Raw genomic sequence first — 24,324 nt, 5'->3', positions numbered from 1 at the left:
TAACATAACCCTGATTGTTCATCGTCACAGACCATGAGTCAGGGACAATCACATCGTGCTGCTATTTGTCTCACGCAAGAAGCTCTCAATCAGCACAAAAGAGGATAGAATATATTGTGCTGACTGGAAATCTAGATGAAAGCAGTTTGATTGAGTGTCATCATTATCCACTGACACCCCACCTTGATCGTTACGAAGCAGAATATTGTCACAATGATATAGGCAGAAAGTGTCAAGTCTGGTTGATTGGCAGTGACAGCTCGGGCCAAACTGATCACAGATTAAGAGAAGTACCGAAAGCGACACTATTACCTTTCACTGCCATTATCCTGAATCTAACTCCGACTAAGTGGTCCTTGTACAGGATGAAATATCAATTTGGCACTGAGACAAAAGTTGTGCCTCAATTATCAAACAGATATATCAATAAGTCTCAAGGGCATCCAAGACCCATTCTAGGTATAAGTCAAAATGATTGTTCTGTCCAGAAAAGGATCAAGAACATAACTTACTGCACTGTAATAAAGATAACTTGAAGTGTGCAGATTGAGTTAGCTTTCGGAGCTCTTCATTGCAGCAGTGGTCATCTGTTTTCAGCAGCTAAAGTATTATATCTTTTTGTTTCTTCGTCCCAAAGGTGCCACGTAGCCGTATGTGAAATCTCTCATGCTCACATTTGAATTTGGGGTTCAAGGGTTCAAAAGCACAACAACATAACTCTCAGAAGTCGTGAGATACATGGTGTATAAAAACCATGGGAATCTGTGTGAGGCACTAAAATATTCTCCATAAGTTGGATCACAGGATGGACAGTCAGTGTAGCTTTTCTTATCTACTTTATCAGCTTTTATCCATAAAAATACAAAATTCCAAGGTGTACATTTGATTTATAATGTGTTGCTGACTAGTGTACAGGCATGAAAGATAGAGGGAACTGTGACCTCTTCCACTCACACACATTTGGTGCTAGACTACATTCAGCTTGTGACATCTGCACAGGGTATATTCTTAGAATATTATTTGAACACCAGAGGACTCCCTGGAAGGGAAGACCACACCTTCTGAAGACTCCCTGGCAGGTAAGACCACACCTTCTGAAGACTCCCTGGCAGGGAAGACAACACCTTCTGAAGACATCCTGGAAGGGAAGACCACACCTTCTGAAGACTCCCTGGCAGGTAAGACAACACCTTCTGAAGACTCCCTGGCAGGGAAGACAACACCTTCTGAAGACATCCTGGAAGGGAAGACCACACCTTCTGAAGACTCCCTGGCAGGGAAGACCACACCTTCTGAAGACTCCCTGGCAGGTAAGACAACACCTTCTGAAGACTCCTTGGCAGGGAAGACCACACCTTCTGAAGACTCCCTGGCAGGGAAGACCACACCTTCTGAAGACATCCTGGCAGGGAAGACAACACCTTCTGAAGACATCCTGGCAGGGAAGACCACACCTTCTGAAGACTCCCTGGCAGGGAAGACCACACCTTCTGAAGACTCCCTGGCAGGTAAGACAACACCTTCTGAAGACTCCTTGGCAGGGAAGACCACACCTTCTGAAGACTCCCTGGCAGGGAAGACCACACCTTCTGAAGACATCCTGGCAGGGAAGACAACACCTTCTGAAGACATCCTGGCAGGGAAGACCACACCTTCTGAAGACTCCCTGGCAGGGAAGACCACACCTTCTGAAGACTCCCTGGCAGGTAAGACAACACCTTCTGAAGACTCCTTGGCAGGGAAGACCACACCTTCTGAAGACTCCCTGGCAGGGAAGACCACACCTTCTGAAGACTCCTTGGCAGGGAAGACCACACCTTCTGAAGACATCCTGGCAGGGAAGACAACACCTTCTGAAGACATCCTGGCAGGGAAGACAACACCTTCTGAAGACATCCTGGCAGGGAAGACCACACCTTCTGAAGACATCCTGGCAGGTAAGACAACACCTTCTGAAGACTCCCTGGCAGGGAAGACCACACCTTCTGAAGACACCCTGGCAGGGAAGACCACACCTTCTGAAGACATCCTGGCAGGGAAGACCACACCTTCTGAAGACATCCTGGCAGGGAGTGGTGAAAATAATATGAATGGATCCCTGAAAATCAGTGAAGACACCAGCTAACTGTGAAAGGTGAGGTGAGGTGAAATTGGGTTTAACGTGGCGTCCAAGATTATTGCACTTATATAGCGACTTGCATGCACGTGTGTGTGTGTGTATGTGGCTGCTTGTACTTGTCCAGACTGATGCCGATTTATAGTGCTAGCACACTGAGAAACCATGCTGCAGTTTAACATGAATACCTCACTCAGACACAGTATATTGACTCAGAGCCGACCAGTCCTTGTTTTAGCCCCTTAATGCTGAGCGCCAGACAGGGTAACAACAAGTACCATCTTTTAACGTCTTTTGGTATGACGCGGCCAGGGATCAAACCCCGGACCTTCCGTTCTCCTTGCGGATGCTGTACCTCTAGACCACGGAGGCGGTTGCTAATTGTGAAAAGGGTACACATGTCCTGCTGGACAAGTAGCACCTGCCACCTTCACAATTTGCAACAAGAGTACAGCAGTACCCCGATGACCTTATTGGGTATTTTTAACACAATCATTTGTAATATAAGTCACTCTGTTGACCTTTGGCTCTGACTACAATCTTGCAAGCCTCGGATTTTTAAACTTTTGTTGACTCATGTTGATATATTTGAAATCAAGAGACACTCGGGTGAGATTCTGTATGTATTCTCTAACCATTAATCTTAATGAACATCACACATGTACAGTCAAGTTTCGTTAATCTGACGCTCATTAATCTGGCAATAAGCTTTATCCAACACTAATGATTGAAACTGATCAGTATTTAGACCCATAAACCGACAGTCTCTCACTCTGACTTCAACACACCTAATTTGCAAAGAATTCCCGAAATCACTCATTAATCTGTCATGTTAATCTGACACAGTGATCAGTGTACTCAGCTGTCATCTGCCTGCGTGTACACAGTCTGTGTTTTAATGCGAGACAGGTCGGTTGGTGGTTTCATATCACAATGGCTGCAGAGATAAACTTGCTTTACAATAAACAATAAACCAAACAGGATCAATCACATGTTTATATTACCTCAATCTCATTAAAGTCAGTTAATTCTTGCTACCGCTTAGGACATCCAATTACAGGTCATGACAGGGTGACCTTTCGCAAACCTGGACAGACCAACCAAATGAGTAACAGGAAGCTTTCTTGAGCTTTGCAGCACTAGTTTCAAACTGGTGATTTCCATTCCAGACTACGTTTTCAAAGAATTTTGAATAAGTCATACAGCCCATAACCAGGGGTCCGGAAACCGTCATATGCGCCGGACATGTCCGATTGGGAATCTCAAATGTCCGGTTTAAAATATTGCTTACCGGACATTTTAAAAAGTATTGTCCGGACATTCTTAAATTTTGACCGGACATGATCAACAGTTAGGACTGAGCAGTTTCTGTCTGCAGTTGCAACACAATTAAGATTATCTACACTGACAAGCTTTGTTTGTTTTGATTGCTGTAAATACATCTACATGATAGTCCAATCGGTCAATCACTGTAAATTAAACAGTTGACACTGATTAATCGAGGATTAATTACTGAGAACATCTTGTTAATTTGCGTGAAAGGTGTTTACAACTGTACATAAATACCTTGCATCATCGATGTACCTCATTATCCTCACAATGTTACGATACGTAACCTGTTATGGGCCATAACAGTAGTTAAAAATACTCCTTGTTAAGCTTTTTAGGTTGCATGAATAGAAAACATATTCCGCTAACAATATAACGTAACAATATGAATTTCCTTTTTAATTATTTTATTACAGTGTATATGTATCATTATCTATCGTTTAAATGTCCAGTCATGTGCAACCATCCATGTAGGATTAACAGGACCTACTATGTTTTTTTAAGTGAGTCAAGATACTTTCGTGGGATGAACAAGACAATAACAAGGTACAATTGTTCCAGGGGGGTACATCAATGGCTTTACTCCAGTCACAAATCCTAAAATTAGTGGTGCCATCAGTGAAAGGCAAGTTGTTTATCATAGGAAAGTTAATTTGACTCCATCAAGCGTTGAAATTCAAATGAAACTAGCTGTTTGCTGGTTTATAACTGTCTGAGCACTACCCCCACTCCCACCCCTACCCCCTCCAAGTCAAGGAGAGTTTCTTTCAATGCGCTATTAGAGATAAAACAAATATACATTTACAATAAAATAGTTTCATGTTGAGCTAACATAATCAATTTTTCCAGCAGTAATTGTGCTTTTCACAAAATTATGCGCAAGCATTTCCGATTTCAGTGCCACCTGGTATTGATCCTATGTCAGCTGCAGGCAACGACAAGTGAGTAGGATGACAATCAGAGAAACAGGTGATTGGGGGAATTACACACTTTGCTTCACAACTAATTATGTAAAAATGAAATATTAGTGCAAGTGCCACAAATGGTATTGTCCTGAAGTGTTGTCATTTATCATATTAGGAGCTGATTATGACAATAGAAGTGGTATTAGTGGATGGCAATTGCACTTAATGTTTGTTGAGCAGCAATAACCAAACAAACATAGTCCCACTTTGAAACAAATGGCAATATTCAATCTCATGTCAGAGATGGAGGAGGAAGCTTTGACATTGAAAGGACATTCAAGGTTATTCACGATTACAATCATTGCTGTTACTCACAAGTGCAAAGGCAAAAGCAATCCCCAATGTCAGACAATTATGAAAGAAATAGACAATTTTATATTTGCATTCTTATGAAATCTGTCACTCCAAATTGCTGCAAATATCCCCATTACTTCCTGATGGTCAGAATAACAGGTCAGTCTCCTGTAACAAGCACTCCTTGTTTGGTGCATGAGTTAAATCCCCATTACTGTGAACACCCACCATGACCTTCATCTCTGACAAGTTATTATTAGTTTTAATTTACATGTGACTGTAAAAGAGACATGCAATATCAATGGAATACAAGCTTGCAGAACCAAATTGTAATTTTTGAAATAAGTCTTGCTTATAGTAACATTTCGGTGTGGGTTCTAACACCTGGCTCTGCTGCCTGTATATATACTTGTCAACCATACTGTGTACATCACTGCCTTGATAATGGTGTTAGAACCAACATCGAAATGTCGAACCTAATTGTAAGAATAAAGTTGTTCAACCATATATCCTATCCATACTTGGTTAACAGTATATTAAGATACAAGTGTAATAGAGAACAGTGATGATTGTAGGGGTTGTGTCAGAATAAATACACTGGTCACTTTGTGAACCCACCTCTCTCTGTTCCCACAGCTCTTCATATACCGGCATCACATTTCATCAGTCTCAAACAAGTCAGTATTTCTAAAATTGAAAGTTGTTTTGAATTTTGAATGATGTCAGTAAATGTTGCTGTACATGAATGTCAGCAATATGACAATACACACACCGCCCCCACCCTGGGGTGCCAGTGAGTGTTGCTGTACATGAATGTCAGCAATATGACAATACACACACCTCCCCCATCTGAGGGTGCCAGTGATAGCTGCTGTACATGAATGTCAGCAATATGACAATACACACACCTCCCCAACCCTGGGGTGCCAGTGAGTGTTGCTGTACATGAATGTCAGCAATATGGCAATACACTCACCTCCCCAATCTGGGGTGCCAGGGAATGTTGCTGTACATGATTGTCAGCAATATGACAATACACACACCTCCCCCACCCTGGGGTGCCAGTGATAGTTGCTGTACATGATTGTCATCAATATGACAATACACACACCTCCCCCACCCTGGGGTGCCAGTGATAGTTGCTGTACATGAATGTCAGCAATATGACAATACACACATCGCCCCCATCTGGGGTGCCAGTGATAGTTGCTGTACATGATTGTCAGCAATATGACAATACACACACCTCCCCCACCCTGGGGTGCCAGTGATAGTTGCTGTACATGATTGTCAGCAATATGACAATACACAGACCTCCCCCACCCTGGGGTGCCAGTGATAGTTGCTGTACATGAATGTCAGCAATATGACAATACACACACCTCCCCAATCTGGGGTGCTAGTGATAGTTGCTGTACATGAATGTCAGCAATATGACAATACACACACCTCCCCCACCCTGGGGTGCCAGTGATAGTTGCTGTACATGAATGTCAGCAATATGACAATACACACACCTCCCCCATCTGGGGTGCCAGTGATAGTTGCTGTACATGAATGTCATCAATATGACAATACACACACCTCCCCCAATCTGAGGGTGCTACTGATAGTTGCTGTACATGAATGTCATCAATATGACAATACACACACCTCCCCAATCTGGGGTGCCAGTGAATGTTGCTGTACATGAATTTCAGCAATATGACAATACACACACCTCCCCCACCCTGGGGTGCCAGTGAATGTTGCTGTACATGAATGTCAGCAATATGACAATACACACACCTCCCCAGTCTGAGAGTGCCAGTGATAGTTGCTGTACATGAACGTCAGCAATATGAAAATACACACACCTCCCCAATCTGGGGTGCCAGTGAATGTTGCTGTACATGAATTTCAGCAATATGACATCACACACCTCCCCCACCCTGGGGTGCCAGGTAATGTTGCTGTACATGAATGTCAGCAATATGACAATACACACCTCCCCCACCCTTGGGCGCCAGTGAATGTTGCTGTACATGATTGTCAGCAATATGAAAATACACACACCTCCCCCACCCTGGGGTGTCAGTGAATGTTGCTGTACATGAACGTCAGCAATATGACAATACACACACCTCCCCCATCTGGGGTGCCAGTGAATATTGCTGTACATGAATGTCAGCAATATGACAATACACACACCTCCCCCACCCTTGGGCGCCAGTGAATGTTGCTGTACATGATTGTCAGCAATATGAAAATACACACACCTCCCCCACCCTGGGGTGCCAGTGATAGTTGCTGTACATGATTGTCAGCAATATGACAATACACACATCGCCCCCATCTGGGGTGCCAGTGAATGTTGCTGTACATGAATGTCAGCAATGTTACAGCTTCATTAATACATTTTAGTGGGCCTAGGGAACACAGTGGTCAGTTGTGTGAAATGATGAAATGACTACACATCATTTGCCAGGTGATGACTGACAGATTGTCCTACCTATACCACTGTGCTGTCTCTTGTCAGCAGCCAACTGTGGGTGTAGAGAGAGTCAAGTGTATAACTATGAACTGGCAAAGGTTCTTGGGATGTATACTTTGTCCAATACTTTACTCAATGTGATATATGTCTGTCAACACTTTACTCAATGTGATATATGTTTGGCAACATTTTACTCAATGTGATATATGTCTGGCAATACTTTACTCAATGTGATATATATCTGGCAACACTTTACTCAATGTGATATATGTCTGTCAACACTTTACTCAATGTGATGATATATGTTTGGCAACATTTTACTCAATGTGATATATGTCTGGGAATACTTTACTCAATGTGATATATGTCTGTCAACACTTTACTCAATGTGATATATGTCTGTCAACACTTTACTCAATGTGATATATGTCTGGCAACACTTTTCCAATGTAATATATGTTTGGCAACACTTTACTCCATGTGATATATGTTTGGCAACACTTTACTCAATGTGATATATGTTTGGCAACACTTTACTCAATGTGATATATGTCTGTCAACACTTTACTCAATGTGATATATGTCTGTCAACACTTAACTCAATGTGATATATGTTTGGCAACACTTTACTCAATGTGATATATGTCTGGAATTATGTTTGTATTTGTTCTTATGTGGTTAATTCATCGGAATTCCTAGCTCTAGTTCATAACCTGATTCCAGCTACTTGGAGCCAAGATATAATCCAGTATATAATTGCTCCTTACACAAGAGTCACACTGTGATAATGAGTACTCAAATACATCAGTGCAATTCCTTTCCTTGTTAACTTGAAAAGCCAGTTTTTGATGACAAAGTAGATGGGCCAGAGTGAGTGAGTGAGTGAGTGAGTGACACCCACATCCCATTTCAACCCCCTAAAGAAGTATTAGGGAACACATGTTGACGATGACTCAGTATTCCCTCACAGTGTTGTCTGTGGCTTGCAGAAATTCAGCGACTTCTTATAAAACTCACTTTAATGCCAAAGTGGCATTATTACAAGCTTGAATCTAGATGATGTAGATATTCAACAGTATCCCCGAGGCAGAGTATGGCCTTATTGCAGTCCAATGGTGGGACATACCCTGGGGAGGCAGTCATCAGTAGGTTTAGATCCACCTCACTAATCTCATTACCTTCAGGCTCTCACCAAGTAGGTCACAGATGTACAGGTAGAAATCTGATCACACTTACTGAATAATTCTCATCATTCAAAATATAGACAGCTGGCAACAGGTTTTCCAATATGTATATTTATGTGTGTAAATATATATACTGCTGTATGGCTGCCTTCACACATATAACAAGTGTGTGCGAAAACAGCAAGGAGCAAATACAACACATAATGGCCAACACAAATCAAAACCAGCAGCAACCATGCAAATAACTGACTAAATAATAGCTGTCAATAGTTTACAGTCATGTGTCAAAATAAGGAATTGACCATAAGCTGCGAGTTAATAACAGAACAATGTATTGTCATATGTCACATAGGTACAATAACCTGGAGGGAATGTGTTATACTTCAAACCAAACTACAATCTAATGAAATATAAACTTCACAAGGTTTATGTAGTCAGATGTAACTTCTTCAGAAAGTTATAGAAACTACAAATATCAGAAAAGTTATAATACTCACTTGATATTAAACATTTTATCCACGAAGCTTTTCATAAACTCCATACACTCCAAAGTAATCTCATCCGGTTGGCTGTCAACACTATAGTTTGAGCTCCACGACTTTTCCGACCCCATGGATTGAGAGCGATGAAGTTGCACACCTCCGAACTCTGCATCTGAAGAGTCCACGCTTGTCATAGCATAATTGTGAGTATCATATTCCGGCTCTGATGACTCAACACTACTTTGACTTGGATGTTTACCTCTACGCTCAGTATCTTCATGGTCAAATGACATTAGATCGCCTGCAGGTGCAGTCACTTGATCAGAAAATACCGAGTCCCCATTAGTTTCCAGTTCGACATAATCATCAAACAGCATCTCATCAACCGTGCTAGATCTACGTTTAGTTGTAAGTTTTGGAGCTTTGCGGTGTTCACTTCTGATTTCTGAGTTTTGACTGTTAGGAGGAGAGACAGAGGCTGAGGGTCCCTCCGAGTCCCCATATCCTGTTTCGTCTCTTGAGTCGGATGCAGCAACGGGTATCACTCTCCTTTCCGGCCTCCCATTATCGGACCTGGCGACATTATCTGAACTCTGACCCACTGGTACCTCACGTTGATTATATAAAGGTTCATCAAAACTTACGTTCATCCCATCCATTGTAAACTGATCATCAACTGAACTTGTGTCGGAGAAACCAGACAAACTTCCTGCCCTTTGCGGGTGTCTTGAATCCCTAAAAGACATTTTGGTAGCCACATTCTCACGCTCCTTCATCCCTTTGCCAAAACTGAGTGACCGGTGTGTGTTGGTGATCGGTGGTGGTCGTGGGGGTGGGGTGCGAGGGGGTGGGCTAGAGGTGGGACTGGAGTTCTCGCTACTCGCACTACTGCTTGCCCCACTCTTCATCAGGGAGTCAAATTTGGACGACATATCACTGAAAAGTCCATTCTTCTTGGCAATCATTGATGTGAAGAATTTGGAGGTTCCATCACTAAAACTTGACGAGAGGGATTTCTTATCGTCTTCACTCGTCCGCCGACCACTTGAACCAATATCCATTTTGATTTCCTTGATTGAAAACGTACGCCTCTTTCAGCCACTCATGCAAGAATTTAAGACTAGGGTGAGCCCGTGAAGGAAATTAGCAAGATTGAAGGAGACAGTGAAACCAAGATGGCAAAGTTTGGTACGGAGGCAAGAATTCGTGCCGATTCACCAACACCGGTACCAAGGCTGTCAATTTCATGAATTTAGGTCCATGTGCCTGCGAGCCAGCTCCTACTCATCCCCCTGCCTCAACTAATCACACTGGTGGCAGCAGCAGCAGCAGCAGACGACGCAACCTTCCACAGACTCCGCTAGTTCCTCAACGCAAATCAATATCAGGCCAGCCTTGGTGAAGATTTATTCTGCCGACCAGTTGCCTGCGAATATACAATAGGGGGCGCTTTCTCATCACGGATAGCATCCAATCAATACAGTTGCAAGGCATTAGTATTTATACATTAGGCAAAAACTTACCCACAAATACCCTGGCCGGGACATTTGTCCTAGTTAGTTATATCATATGATAGAGTAAGCTGGGGATAATTGGGTATGATAATTTACAGAGATAATGTTTTCGGCATGGTCTGAAACACCAAGTGCCACTGCAGGTCGGAAAATTGTTCATTGGGGAGAGAAAAGGAGAATTTCTGATGAATAATTTAAGGAAGTGGTTGGAAATACCTGCATTGCAAACAGAACAATTTGAGAGCTTCCTACTTGTATATCGACTCATTTATATATAATTTCAGACTTTGCGTGAAATCAATACACCATTCCACATTTAGACAAGCAGAAGCCTCCAAAGTGAATTGCTGGCATCTTGGAAATGAAATAACACCTACATTCGTCTAAGTGAGGACCATGTGGGTGGTCATGGATTTTCTCCCTTAGTACAACATTTCAGAGAAAAAAAGAGTGACGTAAGATATTAATATTAAGTATACATTTATATCGTTTACATGATATAGTGTGTTTCTGTTATCTTGAATATAACATTTTAGAACATTCATATTTGAACATATGCTGAAAAACTTATGCATTAGGCCACTCATTTTTTATTTTTTGTTTCAAGGGCCTGCCGCCCCAACTGTAAAGCAGCCGGTCTGAGAAATAAATTAAACATAAAAATATTTATTTTTACCATGTCTCCCTCAAGTAATATAGAGCCTCTTTTTCAATATAAAATGTTATATATAAACTCCATGTCTACATCAGTATCAGTGATTCCATAGGCCACCAGCAGTGTTATCTCCACAGCAGAATGACTTTCATAGAAATATATTCAATAATTGACATTTATTTATACTTTTCTTATGACCAACCTTGTGCGAAAAGATGGAATAAATCTGTGGCCTTATTGCATATTGTATTTGTCTGAAACCTGCATATATCCCAATGTTATCAGAAAGTGTCTACCTATTAACTAGTACTATTCATTCCAACCTCCTAATGGGCCAATTGTAGTCATATTGATTGATTCAGGAACTTAATCCGATGGGAGTCTGTAGTCTGGTAAACAACAAATGGCCACCACTGAAGCATTAAGAAGCAATTAAGTTTTTATGTTTTATCTATACTGGACTGATAATATCATTTACACTGTTTGCAGTAATAGAAACTTACAGCACAATACCTGGCCATTTGCTTTAAATCAAAAATTGTTTGAGTTGAAGTAAACCCCTTGTATAACAGGCTTGCCACATCATATTTATATATCTCCATGTCAAAAACTCAAAGATGTCTTTACTGTGTCAGTATGCAGGCCCTTATCATGCTTATGTGATAAAACACTCCTATGAACTGCTTGTGAGGTATAAAGCAGATTTTCAAATTCAAGAATGAACAATATCTAGTTATTTAGTTGAATAATTACTTATTAGACAATGCATAGTGACCATCATCCTTGAATTCCTGCAGCACACTTTAGATTAAAGGGGGATCATAATACCATTCTTAGCACCAGAAGCACATCAATTAGGAGATAAACATACTGTGTTTTCAATGAAGAGCTAGGTTACCTGTAGATTTAACCGCGCTGAATTGAATTTTGAACCGAACATGCAGCTGTGAGCTTTCAAATTTTAATTTAGGGCGGTTAAATCTGCAGGTAACCTAGCTCTTCATTGAAAACACAGTATGTTGATCTCCATTCTACCATGACTGAATAAAACGCAAACTCTTTGGTGTTAGCATATGTATTGAGTGAAGCGGCACAGGGTGAGTCCAGTGTTTTGAGTGGGTTGTCAATCTGAATTACACACTCACAGACAACAGTTTCTAAACAAAATATGGTGCTGTATATGCTCAAGCAGTTTGTTTACACGGTAATACTTCACTCAAACATATGACAGGCACTGAAAGCATACAAGCATGGCAACTTGGTAAGCTAACATGAGGTGGGCACCCCTGAAGAAATATAAGCTAGCTTGGCAAAGTTTTCGTTCTTCACGTCACGTCACCATCATGACATCATATCGCTCATTGTGATGCAAAAGATATGACGTCACAGTCGCATATAGAAAAGCGCGAAATTCCAAGCTCTCTGTTGTCCCCAAAACTTAAAATACATTCTCTATGCAGATTTCTATTGTGTTTTCTGCATGAATGTATTGCCACACATCCTTTGAATATTGTACAAACCACCACTTTGTACTTTGTAGCCTATAACCGTATATTTAATTATTTAAATATGCCTACAGACAATGACTGAAAAAAGTACTATTCTATGGATATTAGCTTCCATGGTGAAGTGGTTGTCAAATTGGCTGTTTCTATCAGTGGGGCTTTATTGTGATTTGACAACCTCTGATTGACCAAACAGAATTGAGTAATTTCCAAATTCATGGTAGAATTGATAACAATATATGAAAATAACTGAACACATATTACAGTGAAAATATGATAGGCTACTTATAAAATGGTCTAATATGATGTCAGTATATGAAAACATGGTACATGTACTAAGAACTGGATGTACATGTCAAATGTCGGCTAAATGTGTGTGGATTGATTATATATTGAATGTGTAACAAAGGATACTTTTATTTTTACAAAAATACTTTTCATTTGTATGCTCCTCAGAAAAGTGTATTTATTATAAGCTCTTTAAATCTAATATTAACACTCAGAATGTTTTTGAGATAAATTTGACAAAAATATAGGATAGCTCCATCACAGTTTCACTGTAGCTTGCACAGATTATTGATGGAACTTGTGAGAGATGGAAACCTTAAACCAAGAGAAATGAGAATTTATGAATAATGTATCTTCATTGTGGATGAATGCCATTTCCTAGTAGTTTGTGGTAATATGTATGACTATTTAATAAGTAAATATATAAGCCAGCAGTTTCATGAAAATCCTATTTTGAACAAATTACCATCCTTCTGTCAGCTGTTCATGACAGTTGTACAAGAAGTATGTCAATGTTCAGACACTGTATATTTCTATCTTCATAAAGATGTCACTCCAATGTCTGCTTATCTCAATGTTCTGGCCCTCAATTTGGATGAAACACAAGTCAGTTGCATATAATTGATAACTTCACTGGCACAGTTCAGAGCTCAAATTTTCTCACAGCCCCTATACTCATTTTTGCAATATTATTATGATTACTGACAACAACATTTAATCCACATTTATGTTTTGCCAAATTCCAATCTTAAATATATAATGTAGTGAGTACACAAGTATTTTTAATGCCTAATCATGTACTTCATTTATACCAGACAACTGCCTGAGGGCATACAGGAAGCTGGTGCTGGTGATTTACAAAACCAACAGAGTGGTCACATACTCATGAAAGTGGATTGATTAGTGACATGACTCTACCCAAGTATATCATACTGACAAAAATATTAACGCCACAGAATAAGAAGAGTCTCGATTATCTGCTGTAATAGATTCCATCGGGTAAAACACAAAACAGCTGTGAAAATTATATGAATGGTTCACTATTATTCTGAAATATTATAATGGTCAAAATGTCATAAGCTAGGAACAGTGCAATTACACAGCCTCCATCATTTAATGGCAAAACTGCTGTATCTGGAGCTTTTTCTATGACAGAAAAAAAAGTAGGTCTACACTAGTGACACACATATAGAAAACTACACACATTAACACTACATAAACTAACCACATCAACAGTACACCATGACATATAGTAGCAAAACAATATTCACTCAAAATGTGCTCCTCATACAGTAGTACCGCATAACAGTATAATCAGCTGTATTCAACAATAATACCTACATGTGTCCATTGATGAAAACATAACAGTATGATATACACAACTCACAAATAAATCATACCTACATGTGTCCATTGATGAAAACATAACAGTATGATATACACAACTCACAAATAAATCATACCTACATGTGTCCATTGATGAAAACATAACAGTATGATATACACAACTCACAAATAAATCATACCTACATGTGTCCATTGATGAAAACATAACAGTATGATATACACAACTCAAAAATAAATCATACCTACATGTGTCCATTGATGAAAATATAACAGTATGATATACACAACTCACAAAAAAATCATACCCACATGTGTCCATTGATGAAAACATAACAGTATGATATAAACTCACAAATAAATCATACCCACATGTGTCCATTGATGAAAACATAACAGTATGATATACACAACTCACAAATGAATCATACCTACATGTGTCCATTGATGAAAACATAACAGTATGATATACACAACTCACAAATAAATCATACCTACATGTGTCCATTGATGAAAACATAACAGTATGATATACACAACTCATGCAAAATTTATTGTTTGGCTGCTTGGCTCCTGAGAGTTTCTAGGACATTTGTTCAACCAGCAGTTAATGTGACACCAGTAGCATGACATGGTAATATGAATATTAGATGATTATTATCATTATTATCATCATCAGCTCAGTACCACATTAGTGTCAAAAGGGACAGAGAATTCAATGATATAAATGATTTCATTCGATTTATCAAAAAAGACAATATCGGGTTTGTTGGCCTTGATAGGTCTGAAGCTGTATACAGGCCTATTCCAAAGAATGTTGTATTTATCATGTTCAATGACGCCCTCTACATATTCTGGGTTGTACCATGGATGGACCTCGTGTCAAAACCACAAGCATGGGAAAGACGGTAATAAAAGAGATTGACCCAAATCTGAACTCCCAAAAGTGGGTTTTTTATAAGACCAGAGCATGTGATCAATGCAGTAATACAATCACCTGTTGTTTTCCTTCCTGCCTGGCATGACATTAAAATGGGTAAATAATGCTTGACCATATTGCTTGTTGTGTGACTTTCCTAACAGCTTACTTGAACATTTCACGCGGTACTGATGAGTTCAACATTCAAGCATAATTATACCAAGTATGAGGCTGAGAAATCCAAAACAAACTTTAAACGTTTATCCTGAAAATCAATGTGTGATATTTTTAAGCAAGAGTGAAGATAATTCCCCTGCTTCCAGCATCGTTAATACAATGCTGCAGACGTTAATTCTCCATGTGGGCCATATTGATCCTTCGCCTGTTTACCTAATCTCCACATCATCAGCTAATTATGTCATTATTGATCTCAGCACGTTTTTCAACAACTATTTCACATCCATGCTCCATGAAACCTGTCATGTTTTGTATTTTACATGATACAACATGTACAATGTCTTGTACAAAAAGTCTCAATACCAACTATCTTGCTGTGACAGTACAGCTTTGGATCCAAATCAATGTTTCCAGCTACAGTATATCTATACTTACCTCTGACATTTTAATCTCCATGATCGTTCATGATTATGCAAGAATGAAATCGGCCTTATCCATATCTCTGTCTAAACACTGATGATAAGAAAAACTGAAAATTATTCTGGTGTTGCTTTCTCGTACACTTCCGAGGATCAGAAATCTACATCAATCTATTTCAAGTGCTCTCGTAGCAATCTCCCATGCCTTTTATCCCCTAAGCTTTCCCGGACCTCACTAAACACAGAGTTCTGTGTAAAAGCAGAAAATGCTGGCTTAGGTTCTGATCAATACATGTCCGTCCTACACTGAAATGAACTGTGAAACTGAATGTCCATATTGCTAAAATCCTAACGTACATCACTAGGGTAATTAAATTATAGTCTTCGATCTTTTCAATTACAACGAACCCAAAGAAAACCAATCGATTTCTTGTCGACACTACAAGAATAATGTAGGTCACAATGTTTCAAAATCAATTAAACATGTAAAACTACAGATAAGGTGTGGAGGACAGGATGACAGAAAGTAGGGCACACACGTGTGCTGTGTATTTAAGGACTTCCAACTTGTTCAAATAGTTTATCCTCAAACAAAATGTCACTTGAAAGCATAAAAAATCTTTGAACATTTTAGTTACAAAACAAACAAAATAAAAGGAAAATGTGAAATAAAAGGAAGACTAAAACTAATTACAATTAAAAAAATGGTCCAAAGGTTATCTAGGTCACGTGGCTCCATACCAATATTGCTCGTTATATATAGATTGTACTGATTAATGTTCATAATAATTCATATTCATAATTATGCAAATATCTTTACAGATTCAAAGGGAACTGCAAAGAACTGTTATCATCATTTGCATCAACACAAACATCTCATCAAATTCTTGGGCTATATTTTAATGTTCAAGAACACCAACCAAAGTAGAGGGTAGGATAAAGTCCCCTTGTGGCGCACTGATAATGTGCAATTCTAAAGTTGAAATATTGCTTAGAAAATTATGAGACATGTTCAAATGGTTGACAAATGGCCTTTTTTCCTTTCTAACACTTACAAGTTTTGTATTTCTGACATGATCAATGAGACAAATATGGTTAAAATGAGTGAAAAAGGCAGAGTTTTAGAACTTCAACGGAAAAATCTAAGAATGAGCAAGTCTGTGACCCAAGATGAATTCTTTACCATTTTTTTTTTGTGAACACACAGTATCATTGCTAGTCTGAGTGATGCATTCATGTCACCGCTATTTTGCCTTTTATGCCAATGGTATTCGTTTTGGAGCATAATTGAGACTGGGTATTCTCTTGTGTGTCTTGTGTATTTTGTAACATTTTTACGTAGATCTCCTATAAAAGTCAGCTAAGGTCAAACACTTGCTCATGTTCATATAACAGAAATATGCTTCATGAGAACATCTAACAGCAGCCTTTAAGACACATACACTTTATCCCTACCTAGCATGTTGTCCTTAGTCCCAAACATGTTGAAATTAGTTCTCATTCATGAACATATCTGGCAACTTTCATAACAACTGCTACAGTTGTGCTTGCTTCCTATATTATGTAGATCCTGCCATAAAGGGCTTCAGAACAGTTTTAATATATGACTGTCATTGTGCCACTGCATATCCTTAATAAGTTTCTGAAATATTGTTTTATTTATTTATTAATAAAAAAAGCAAAAAAATATTTTGATTTGCCATAACAAAACATCTATCTAAAGACGCATGGAAGAGTAAAGTCATGAACAGTCATAACAGTTATTTGTCAGTGAAGAGTTCAGTCCCTTTCAAAAGATGTATGATAACAACATCAGAAATATTGCAATACAGAATCCTAAATGAGCTTCCAGGTAATACCAATTTTATGAAACACGTGAATAGTTCTGATATCTGACTAGCAAAAGCATTTAGATAATGTTTTTTTTTAATTTCACTGTTGTTTGTGAATAGGCAGACATCTACACGACAGCTTACTCCAATTGAGTCTAATAGAATAATACTTCAAACATGTCAAAAGTTGATACTTATTAATTTAAACCATACAACGGTCCAACTATTTAATTCAGGCATCCGTTCCACAGAGCTATTGTAGTGCTAAAGTTATCGTAACTCCCATACTTTAGACCTTGCACAACGATGGCCTTGTGGAACGGGCACTACATTACAAATTTTTACAAGCACGTCACAATACTATTTCGGAATTTGTGGAATTTTGTTGCAAGATCCATTGGCGAAACAATGCCATGTGACATCAGCCGAGCAACAGGGTGGCTGGGGTCATTGAGTGTTCATAAGCTCCTCTCAGTGATCTATCATCCCAGGGATGCTGGGAGTTTTCAATATTTGTTCGTAAAATTGTTCCTGCAGTACATAAGCTCGCGCTTTGGTATTACACAATGTGTAATACAGCTGTGTGTTTATTAAACAGGTGATCTCTTCACGGATGAGAAACAAAAAGATTGATTATCAAACTGTCGAAATTATAAAGAGTGTTCGAGTGTAACATGTTCTTTATCATGCCAACAGAAATACAGCTGAGGATGCCACAGAGTCGGTACAACTCTCTCTTTGGTTTGAACGTCAAACTTCTACTTACTTACTTACTTATATTGGAGATTTAACGTCGCACACGGGCCCGGCCAGGCCATTTGATGTGTTTCCGAAAAGGGGTAAAGAGAATTTGTGCAACCCAGGAGGGGGGCTTAAGGGGTTACTTATATTGTAATTTTGAAATTTTGAGATTTGGAATGAATGCCAAGAGTGGGTGGAGGACGAACTAAGGGAGCTATGTGTGTTGGGTGGTTGTTAGATTAGGTAGTTTGGGTTTTAATATTTTCTTTGGGGTTTAAATGCGACTAATTAGTCCTGTTTTAATTAGGTATATGCCTAAGGCTTTAAATTTTTCTAATTTATTTTGTGGATTTAGGATTGATTCTAGTGTAAGTGCAGTTTAAAGATTTAGGGTGGTTTGTAGTTTAGTATTTTAGATATTAGATTTTTTTTTATGATTGTAGTATTTTTGCTTAGTTAGGCACAGTAATGTTGGCACAGCTGACTTTGCAATCCTACACATGATTCCATAGTGACAATAACTCCTAAAATCATTCAAAGTTTTACTTTGTTCAAAAACACTTAAGAAAATGCAAGTTGATTTGCAAACAGATGCAACGCTGTTATTGGTTAAATGAAGATGTCTTACCTGTCAGGTCTTGGTCACTGAGCAGGAGAAATATTGACTGTGTTGAATATTCTATATACATTAATTGGCATTATATTCTAAAGTACTATAGATCTTCTTTTGATATAAAGCAAAGGAATAACAAACTAGTGAGACATTAGTTGTCTAACAGGTCCACAGGACCTCAGGAACCACCCATCCCGAGTACCCGAGTTACCCGACCAAGCCCTGGTGTGTGTGTGTGTCTATCTGTGTGTGTGTGTGTGTGTGTGTGTGTGTGTCTATCTGTGTGTGTGTGTGTGTGTGTGTGTGTGTGTGTGTGTGTGTGTGTGTGTGTGTGTGTGTGTGTGTGTGTGTGTGTGTGTGTGTGTTCAAGTGTCTGTGTGATTCATAATCACATTCGTATAATTGCTGACAACAGCAACCAGTGACATAAATACTTCCTTTAGTTTCATAAATTGTATGGTTGAGTTTTGGAGACTGGTACTCCAGTCAATAGTTAAGGTAAACTATGTACCATATCTGCTGTGTTTAGCGCTCTTCTCCAATATGCGCCACTACCAACTTCTAGACGAATCTGTAAGTAATCTGTAGAAGTGCCCAATACTAGTGCTGGGACGAGTCCAAATTTACTACCAGGGTTGCCGTCCCTATTATCCACCCCTACCTGGGTACCCGCTGTAGGTCTCTGTGAGTTAAGAGATAGGTACAAACTGTCCGACTGGGAAAAGTTTAACCATAGCCGTGGCAAAATTGATTTAGATGTACACCTATACAACGATCTGGTCATGCATACACTGAAGTTTTCTGAAGTTTTATGCTTATTCAAACACATAAAAGTCAGAAGGAATGGTTGCATAGTCTGAAAGAAATGCAAACATTAGTGACTTGTAGTTGAACCATATGCATAGAGTTTGAGATAATTTTTTACATTAAACAATACATCACGTGACTAACCACGGGTTCGGGTAGTCCTGTGGGTTCCAGGGTCCTACTCTGTACCCACCCAACCCGAGTACCCGAGTTACCCATCACAGCCCTATACCCAATACAGTAAACTATGTTTATAACGAACACACTTAAAACAAACCGACGGATATAATAAAATGTTCTTTTCATCCCTGCCATTTGCTGTATGTATGCCGTATATGTTTATAACGAACTACAGTTATAATGAACTAAAATTAGTGGTCCCTTTGAGTCTGTTATAACGGTAATTTACAGTACTTTGCAAAACCAATTGCATAATACATGTAGTGGGTTTTTTTTCTTTTGTGTATAATAATAATAACAACAACAACAATAACAATAATAATCTGTTACGCCTCAAAGAAAATGACGGAATATAATGACTCAGGTTAACGGAAACAAAAAGGTAATACCGTATTCGACGTAATAAGCGCCCTGCTCTAATAAGCGCCAACGGCGATATTTGCTAATATTTTGGCTAGTGAACAATCCCCATTAGCACCCCTTCGGATTGATCAATGTACACAAGACTTATTTATTCGCGCACAATACGCACTCCTGTGTTATATCCACCCTTCATTATGGGCAATTAAATTCTGGAAAAATATATCTGCCGTACATAAACATTTCAGGCTGTCAGCATAAACCACGAAATTTATGTTTTTTCACCAAAATAGTAATAAAATAAGAGCCCCCTATTTCTAATTTTGAGAGCGCCCTGGGCGGTTATTACGTCGAATACGGTAGGTAACACGTTTATTTCGGGGCATACGGTAGGGCTCGGTATTAGCTGGTTGAACTGACTTTTCAGGAACATCTGTTATTTTCTCAAGATGGAAATTGGCAAGTGACAATTTAGATACATTAGACAAGATGTGTAATAGATTAAGTCATGGAACTTACATGCCCATTGACAGCTGTATCATGGAGACAGCGTGACAACATCCTGTTTACCGTGTTTATATACAATGGCTACACTATTATTTTCTGTAGGTGTGAAAATGCTAATGTCACGATATTATATCACTCCGACTATTATATTTCCAGGATCATATAAGAGTCAAGAATTAACACTATAATGAGTAAATCCATCAAAATTGTATATTGCAATCTTCTCCCCGCGCTAACAATGAACTTGTCCAAAACTTCGGAATATCACGCGTGACGTCTAACATGGCGTCGCCCTGGCGAACAGATTGTGGTGGACGTCTTGGAAGCTGATATCGTGTATGTGTGTTGACTAATATTTGAAAGGAGAAAAGAAGAATGTCTTCTTGAACTTATCAATATTTGCGATTTCGTGTCTTCCTTGTAATTTAAATGCATCTCGTATATAATCCAGTAGTAGGTAAATCATTAGTTCTCGTAACATTCCCCCAGTTTTCGCGCACACTTTGCTCATTTTAACATGGTTGTTCATCATGTTCATATGTAAGTTCGGCGACAACTGGGGTTACTTGATGCAGCTTATGTAGCGTTAATTGACTCAGGCTACCGACTTTGGCTCTCGCTTCACAGATCTTCACAGTAATCCAGGGCCAATTTTGGTGCATATTCATCTAAGCTGAATTTTGGGAATAGAAAAATGACTTTGAAATGTGGCGAAAATGTCCATTTTGGGGGGTAAGTTAATAACTTCTGACACATCTGACCTTCCAGGTACCGTTTCTAGTACAGTATCAACTTTGCCTGTTAGTATGGAAATGCAGAAGATTTCCCAAAGCTTGAAATGTCTTACCTACAACAACAAAATATGAAAAGAAACATAAGGAGTCTGTATTAAACTTTCTTTTGTCTTTCAACAGTTCTTCACAGTACTCCCAAGTCATTTTTCATGCTTTTCTCTTTTTGTGCTGCCTCTTCCAATGTGCAAATAGAATCTTCCAAAGCTTCAATTGACATTTCGATATATTCCTTTGAAGATTTCAGCTCTTGTTGGTTGCATTCAAATTCCTTCCCAATTTTCTTGACTTTTTAAGCATTTTTGGCAAGGCTGGTTTTAGTTTGAGCATGGGCACTCTTTTCTCTCCTGTTAAGGCTGAAATATTTTCCTCTCATATTTGGCTTAAGGGTTTCCAATTTCTGTCTCAATTTACAGCAAATTCATCAGTGGCTCTTTTTAATGTTCTTTTCAAATTGTAATCTTCCCTTTCTAGAGATATCATTTTTTCTTTCTTGTTTTGCATTTGTGGGTTTAACTTGCTTACTTCATCCTTCAGGCTATTAACTTCATGTCCAAGGCCTTGCAATGCCATAACCTGACCTCGTTCTCTCAGGAGTTTGTACTGGCACAATGAAATGCTCAGCTCTATATTTTTCCTTAACTTGTCCTTTCTTCTTTTTATCTTCTTGCTTTATTCGGTGAAACTTTCTCGTTAAGGCATTAAAATTAAGCTGCTGAAGGGGAACATTAAAACCTGTCCAACCCACGTAGCGAACATTTGACGGTTTCCGGGGGCAAATTTGTGAATTTCAAATACTAACCCATTTGTTTGAAATTTAGTTGGAACTACACTCACATCAAGCTGTGCTTTCATGCTGTCAATAAGTTGCAACTGTTCAAGTAATGGGAACATTTTCAACCTTCACTGCTTATTTTCCCAACTTTTTCTTTGCTTTTTCAATGCTACGTTCCTGGATCTTGATCTCAGCAATGAAAAGGAACCAGACCCACTACTACTACCTAATACTGCTGAATTGAACAAGTGATGCAATGTTTCTCTTGAAGAAATCTTTCGCTCACAAAGTTCACACTCAAAATGATCATGAAGCCACTGTGCAACCTTATTATTTTCTGGCAAACATTGAGCATAAGTTGATGTTACAGATCACAATCTCTCAATTTTCTGTTAGTATCAAGAAGATTATTCCAATCATCCAATTTGCCCCACCCCATCCCCCATGATTCAAATTGGTGTTCAATATTTCATACAAGTTCACTGTACTTTACATTAATTGAAACATACATTTAGTTATTTATTGTAACACATATATATGACATCATAATTGTTCCTCCTACCTACGTTAAAACTACGTTCTTTAATGATAATAAACATGTTTCAGTCACAAACACATGACATTGACAATGTGACAGTTACTTTAGTATTTTTACAACTTAGTTTAAACACATATCATAGTTTGTCAATGCAAAAAATACCCCAATGTCATAAATATAATCTCCAATACAACATTCTTACATTTACTGTCTCAAATTACGAGGATTGTTGCTGGATTGTTGAAAACAAATACTGTAGTGTTTGTGAAACATGTCCGAAGGGAAGTAACTGCGTAGTCATGTAAAAACTGCATACTGCTAATAGAAGTAGGGTGAGTTCCGATTTAATTATTTTTTTATATATTGTCCCTTATTAATTACATCTACAACACACTGAAAATTATAACAAATGATTGCAGAAGAGAATAAACCTATTTACAATCGTGTATTCGGCTGTATTGATAGTTTTAAGAATAACTGTTGACTTCATCAAAGTAACTCAACTTCGAAGAAAATTCTCAAAATAGCAGCTTATGAAATACGCATGCAACCCTTATCCTAGTTTGTGATGTACGCTGATTTTCCCGCTTTCTGTGTTAATCAATGAGTTTAGAGATGGGATTTTGAACCGACCCTCCAAGGTGTGGTAAACCAGCTTTGAGAATAATTGCAGGAAGAGTTACCTCCTCTTGCCATGAGCATTGCTACCTCTTCACCAGTTGCGTTAGGGCAGGTTACCCCCTACTATCCTTATCCCTTGGAACCCCTTTCTACTCATTAGTGTTAGGTACCCTTTTCATCAAACGCCCCTTCGCGATCATTAGGGTTGGACATCAATTGCCAGTCAAACCTCCCTTTACAATCCTTATACATTGTCAGGTTGTGAGGTAGGATATGTCGGTGGGTAAGGCTAGCTATATCTTTTGACAAATTAGTTAAATGTAATTTGAGGAAAAGTCCATGCAATTTTCACCAAGTTTTGAATTTTGCAGAGAAAATGCCTACTGTGCATACACTTAAAGGTAAACAATCAGGGGCGAATCCCTTGAGAAATGAGCACAAATTATATTTGACAGTGCCTGTGGTCTCGTAGTGAAGTGATGGCCAATTAAACTAACTTGCTAGCCTAGCTTAGCTGGCAACATGAGTTCAATCCTCCATGAGGTGCTAAGTGAAATCCGAAAAAGTGCACCTGGTAAAGTGCACAACTCCAGTAAGTTTCCTGAAATTCTGCCACCATTAATTTTCCATGGTTCTTGAAGGTTAAACAGTGCTTGCATTTGATACATTTGACTAATTTATTTACATGGAGTCTGGAGGCAGTGAACATTATAATACTAAGTTATAATATCATTTAAGAAATGTGCCATTGGTTCTAAGGTAAAACAGCACCACATCAAAAGGCACGGAAAATTACTCTCAAAAACAACAACAAATTGGTGGAAATGGCCCCAGCAGTATGGTATCAAAGTGGGTTAGCATTATATTTATCCAGACTAGCACAAGCACACACATA

General features: G+C 38.8%; 2 protein-coding genes across 3 annotated transcripts in view; one reads left to right on the top strand and one right to left on the bottom strand.

The window, feature by feature from the left end:
- LOC124138956 (uncharacterized protein KIAA0513-like) overlaps window positions 1-20,927 on the bottom strand; it is a 95,406-nt gene extending 74,479 nt beyond the window's left edge. The window contains exons 1-2 of the mRNA XM_046505881.2: window positions 20,717-20,927; window positions 8,859-10,269 (exon numbers count right to left, since the gene is read on the bottom strand). Coding sequence (XP_046361837.1) covers window positions 8,859-9,904 — 1,046 coding nt within the window. The 5' untranslated portion in view covers window positions 9,905-10,269; window positions 20,717-20,927. The remainder of the gene's footprint in view (window positions 1-8,858; window positions 10,270-20,716) is intronic.
- Window positions 20,928-20,956: 29 nt separating this feature from the next.
- The window catches only part of LOC124138957 (metallophosphoesterase 1-like), a 33,052-nt gene continuing 29,684 nt past the window's right edge, over window positions 20,957-24,324 (top strand). The window contains exon 1 of one of the 2 annotated variants that reach the window (XM_048398863.1): window positions 20,957-21,040. The gene's annotated coding sequence lies outside the window, so the exon portion shown is untranslated. The remainder of the gene's footprint in view (window positions 21,041-24,324) is intronic. The other variant, XM_048398862.1, reaches the window with a different exon arrangement.

Source organism: Haliotis rufescens, unplaced genomic scaffold, assembly GCF_023055435.1.
Source record: "Haliotis rufescens isolate VD_foot unplaced genomic scaffold, xgHalRufe1.0.p SCAF_19, whole genome shotgun sequence".
NCBI classification, from domain to species: domain Eukaryota; kingdom Metazoa; phylum Mollusca; class Gastropoda; order Lepetellida; family Haliotidae; genus Haliotis; species Haliotis rufescens.
This window is presented reverse-complemented; position numbering and strand designations above follow the sequence as displayed.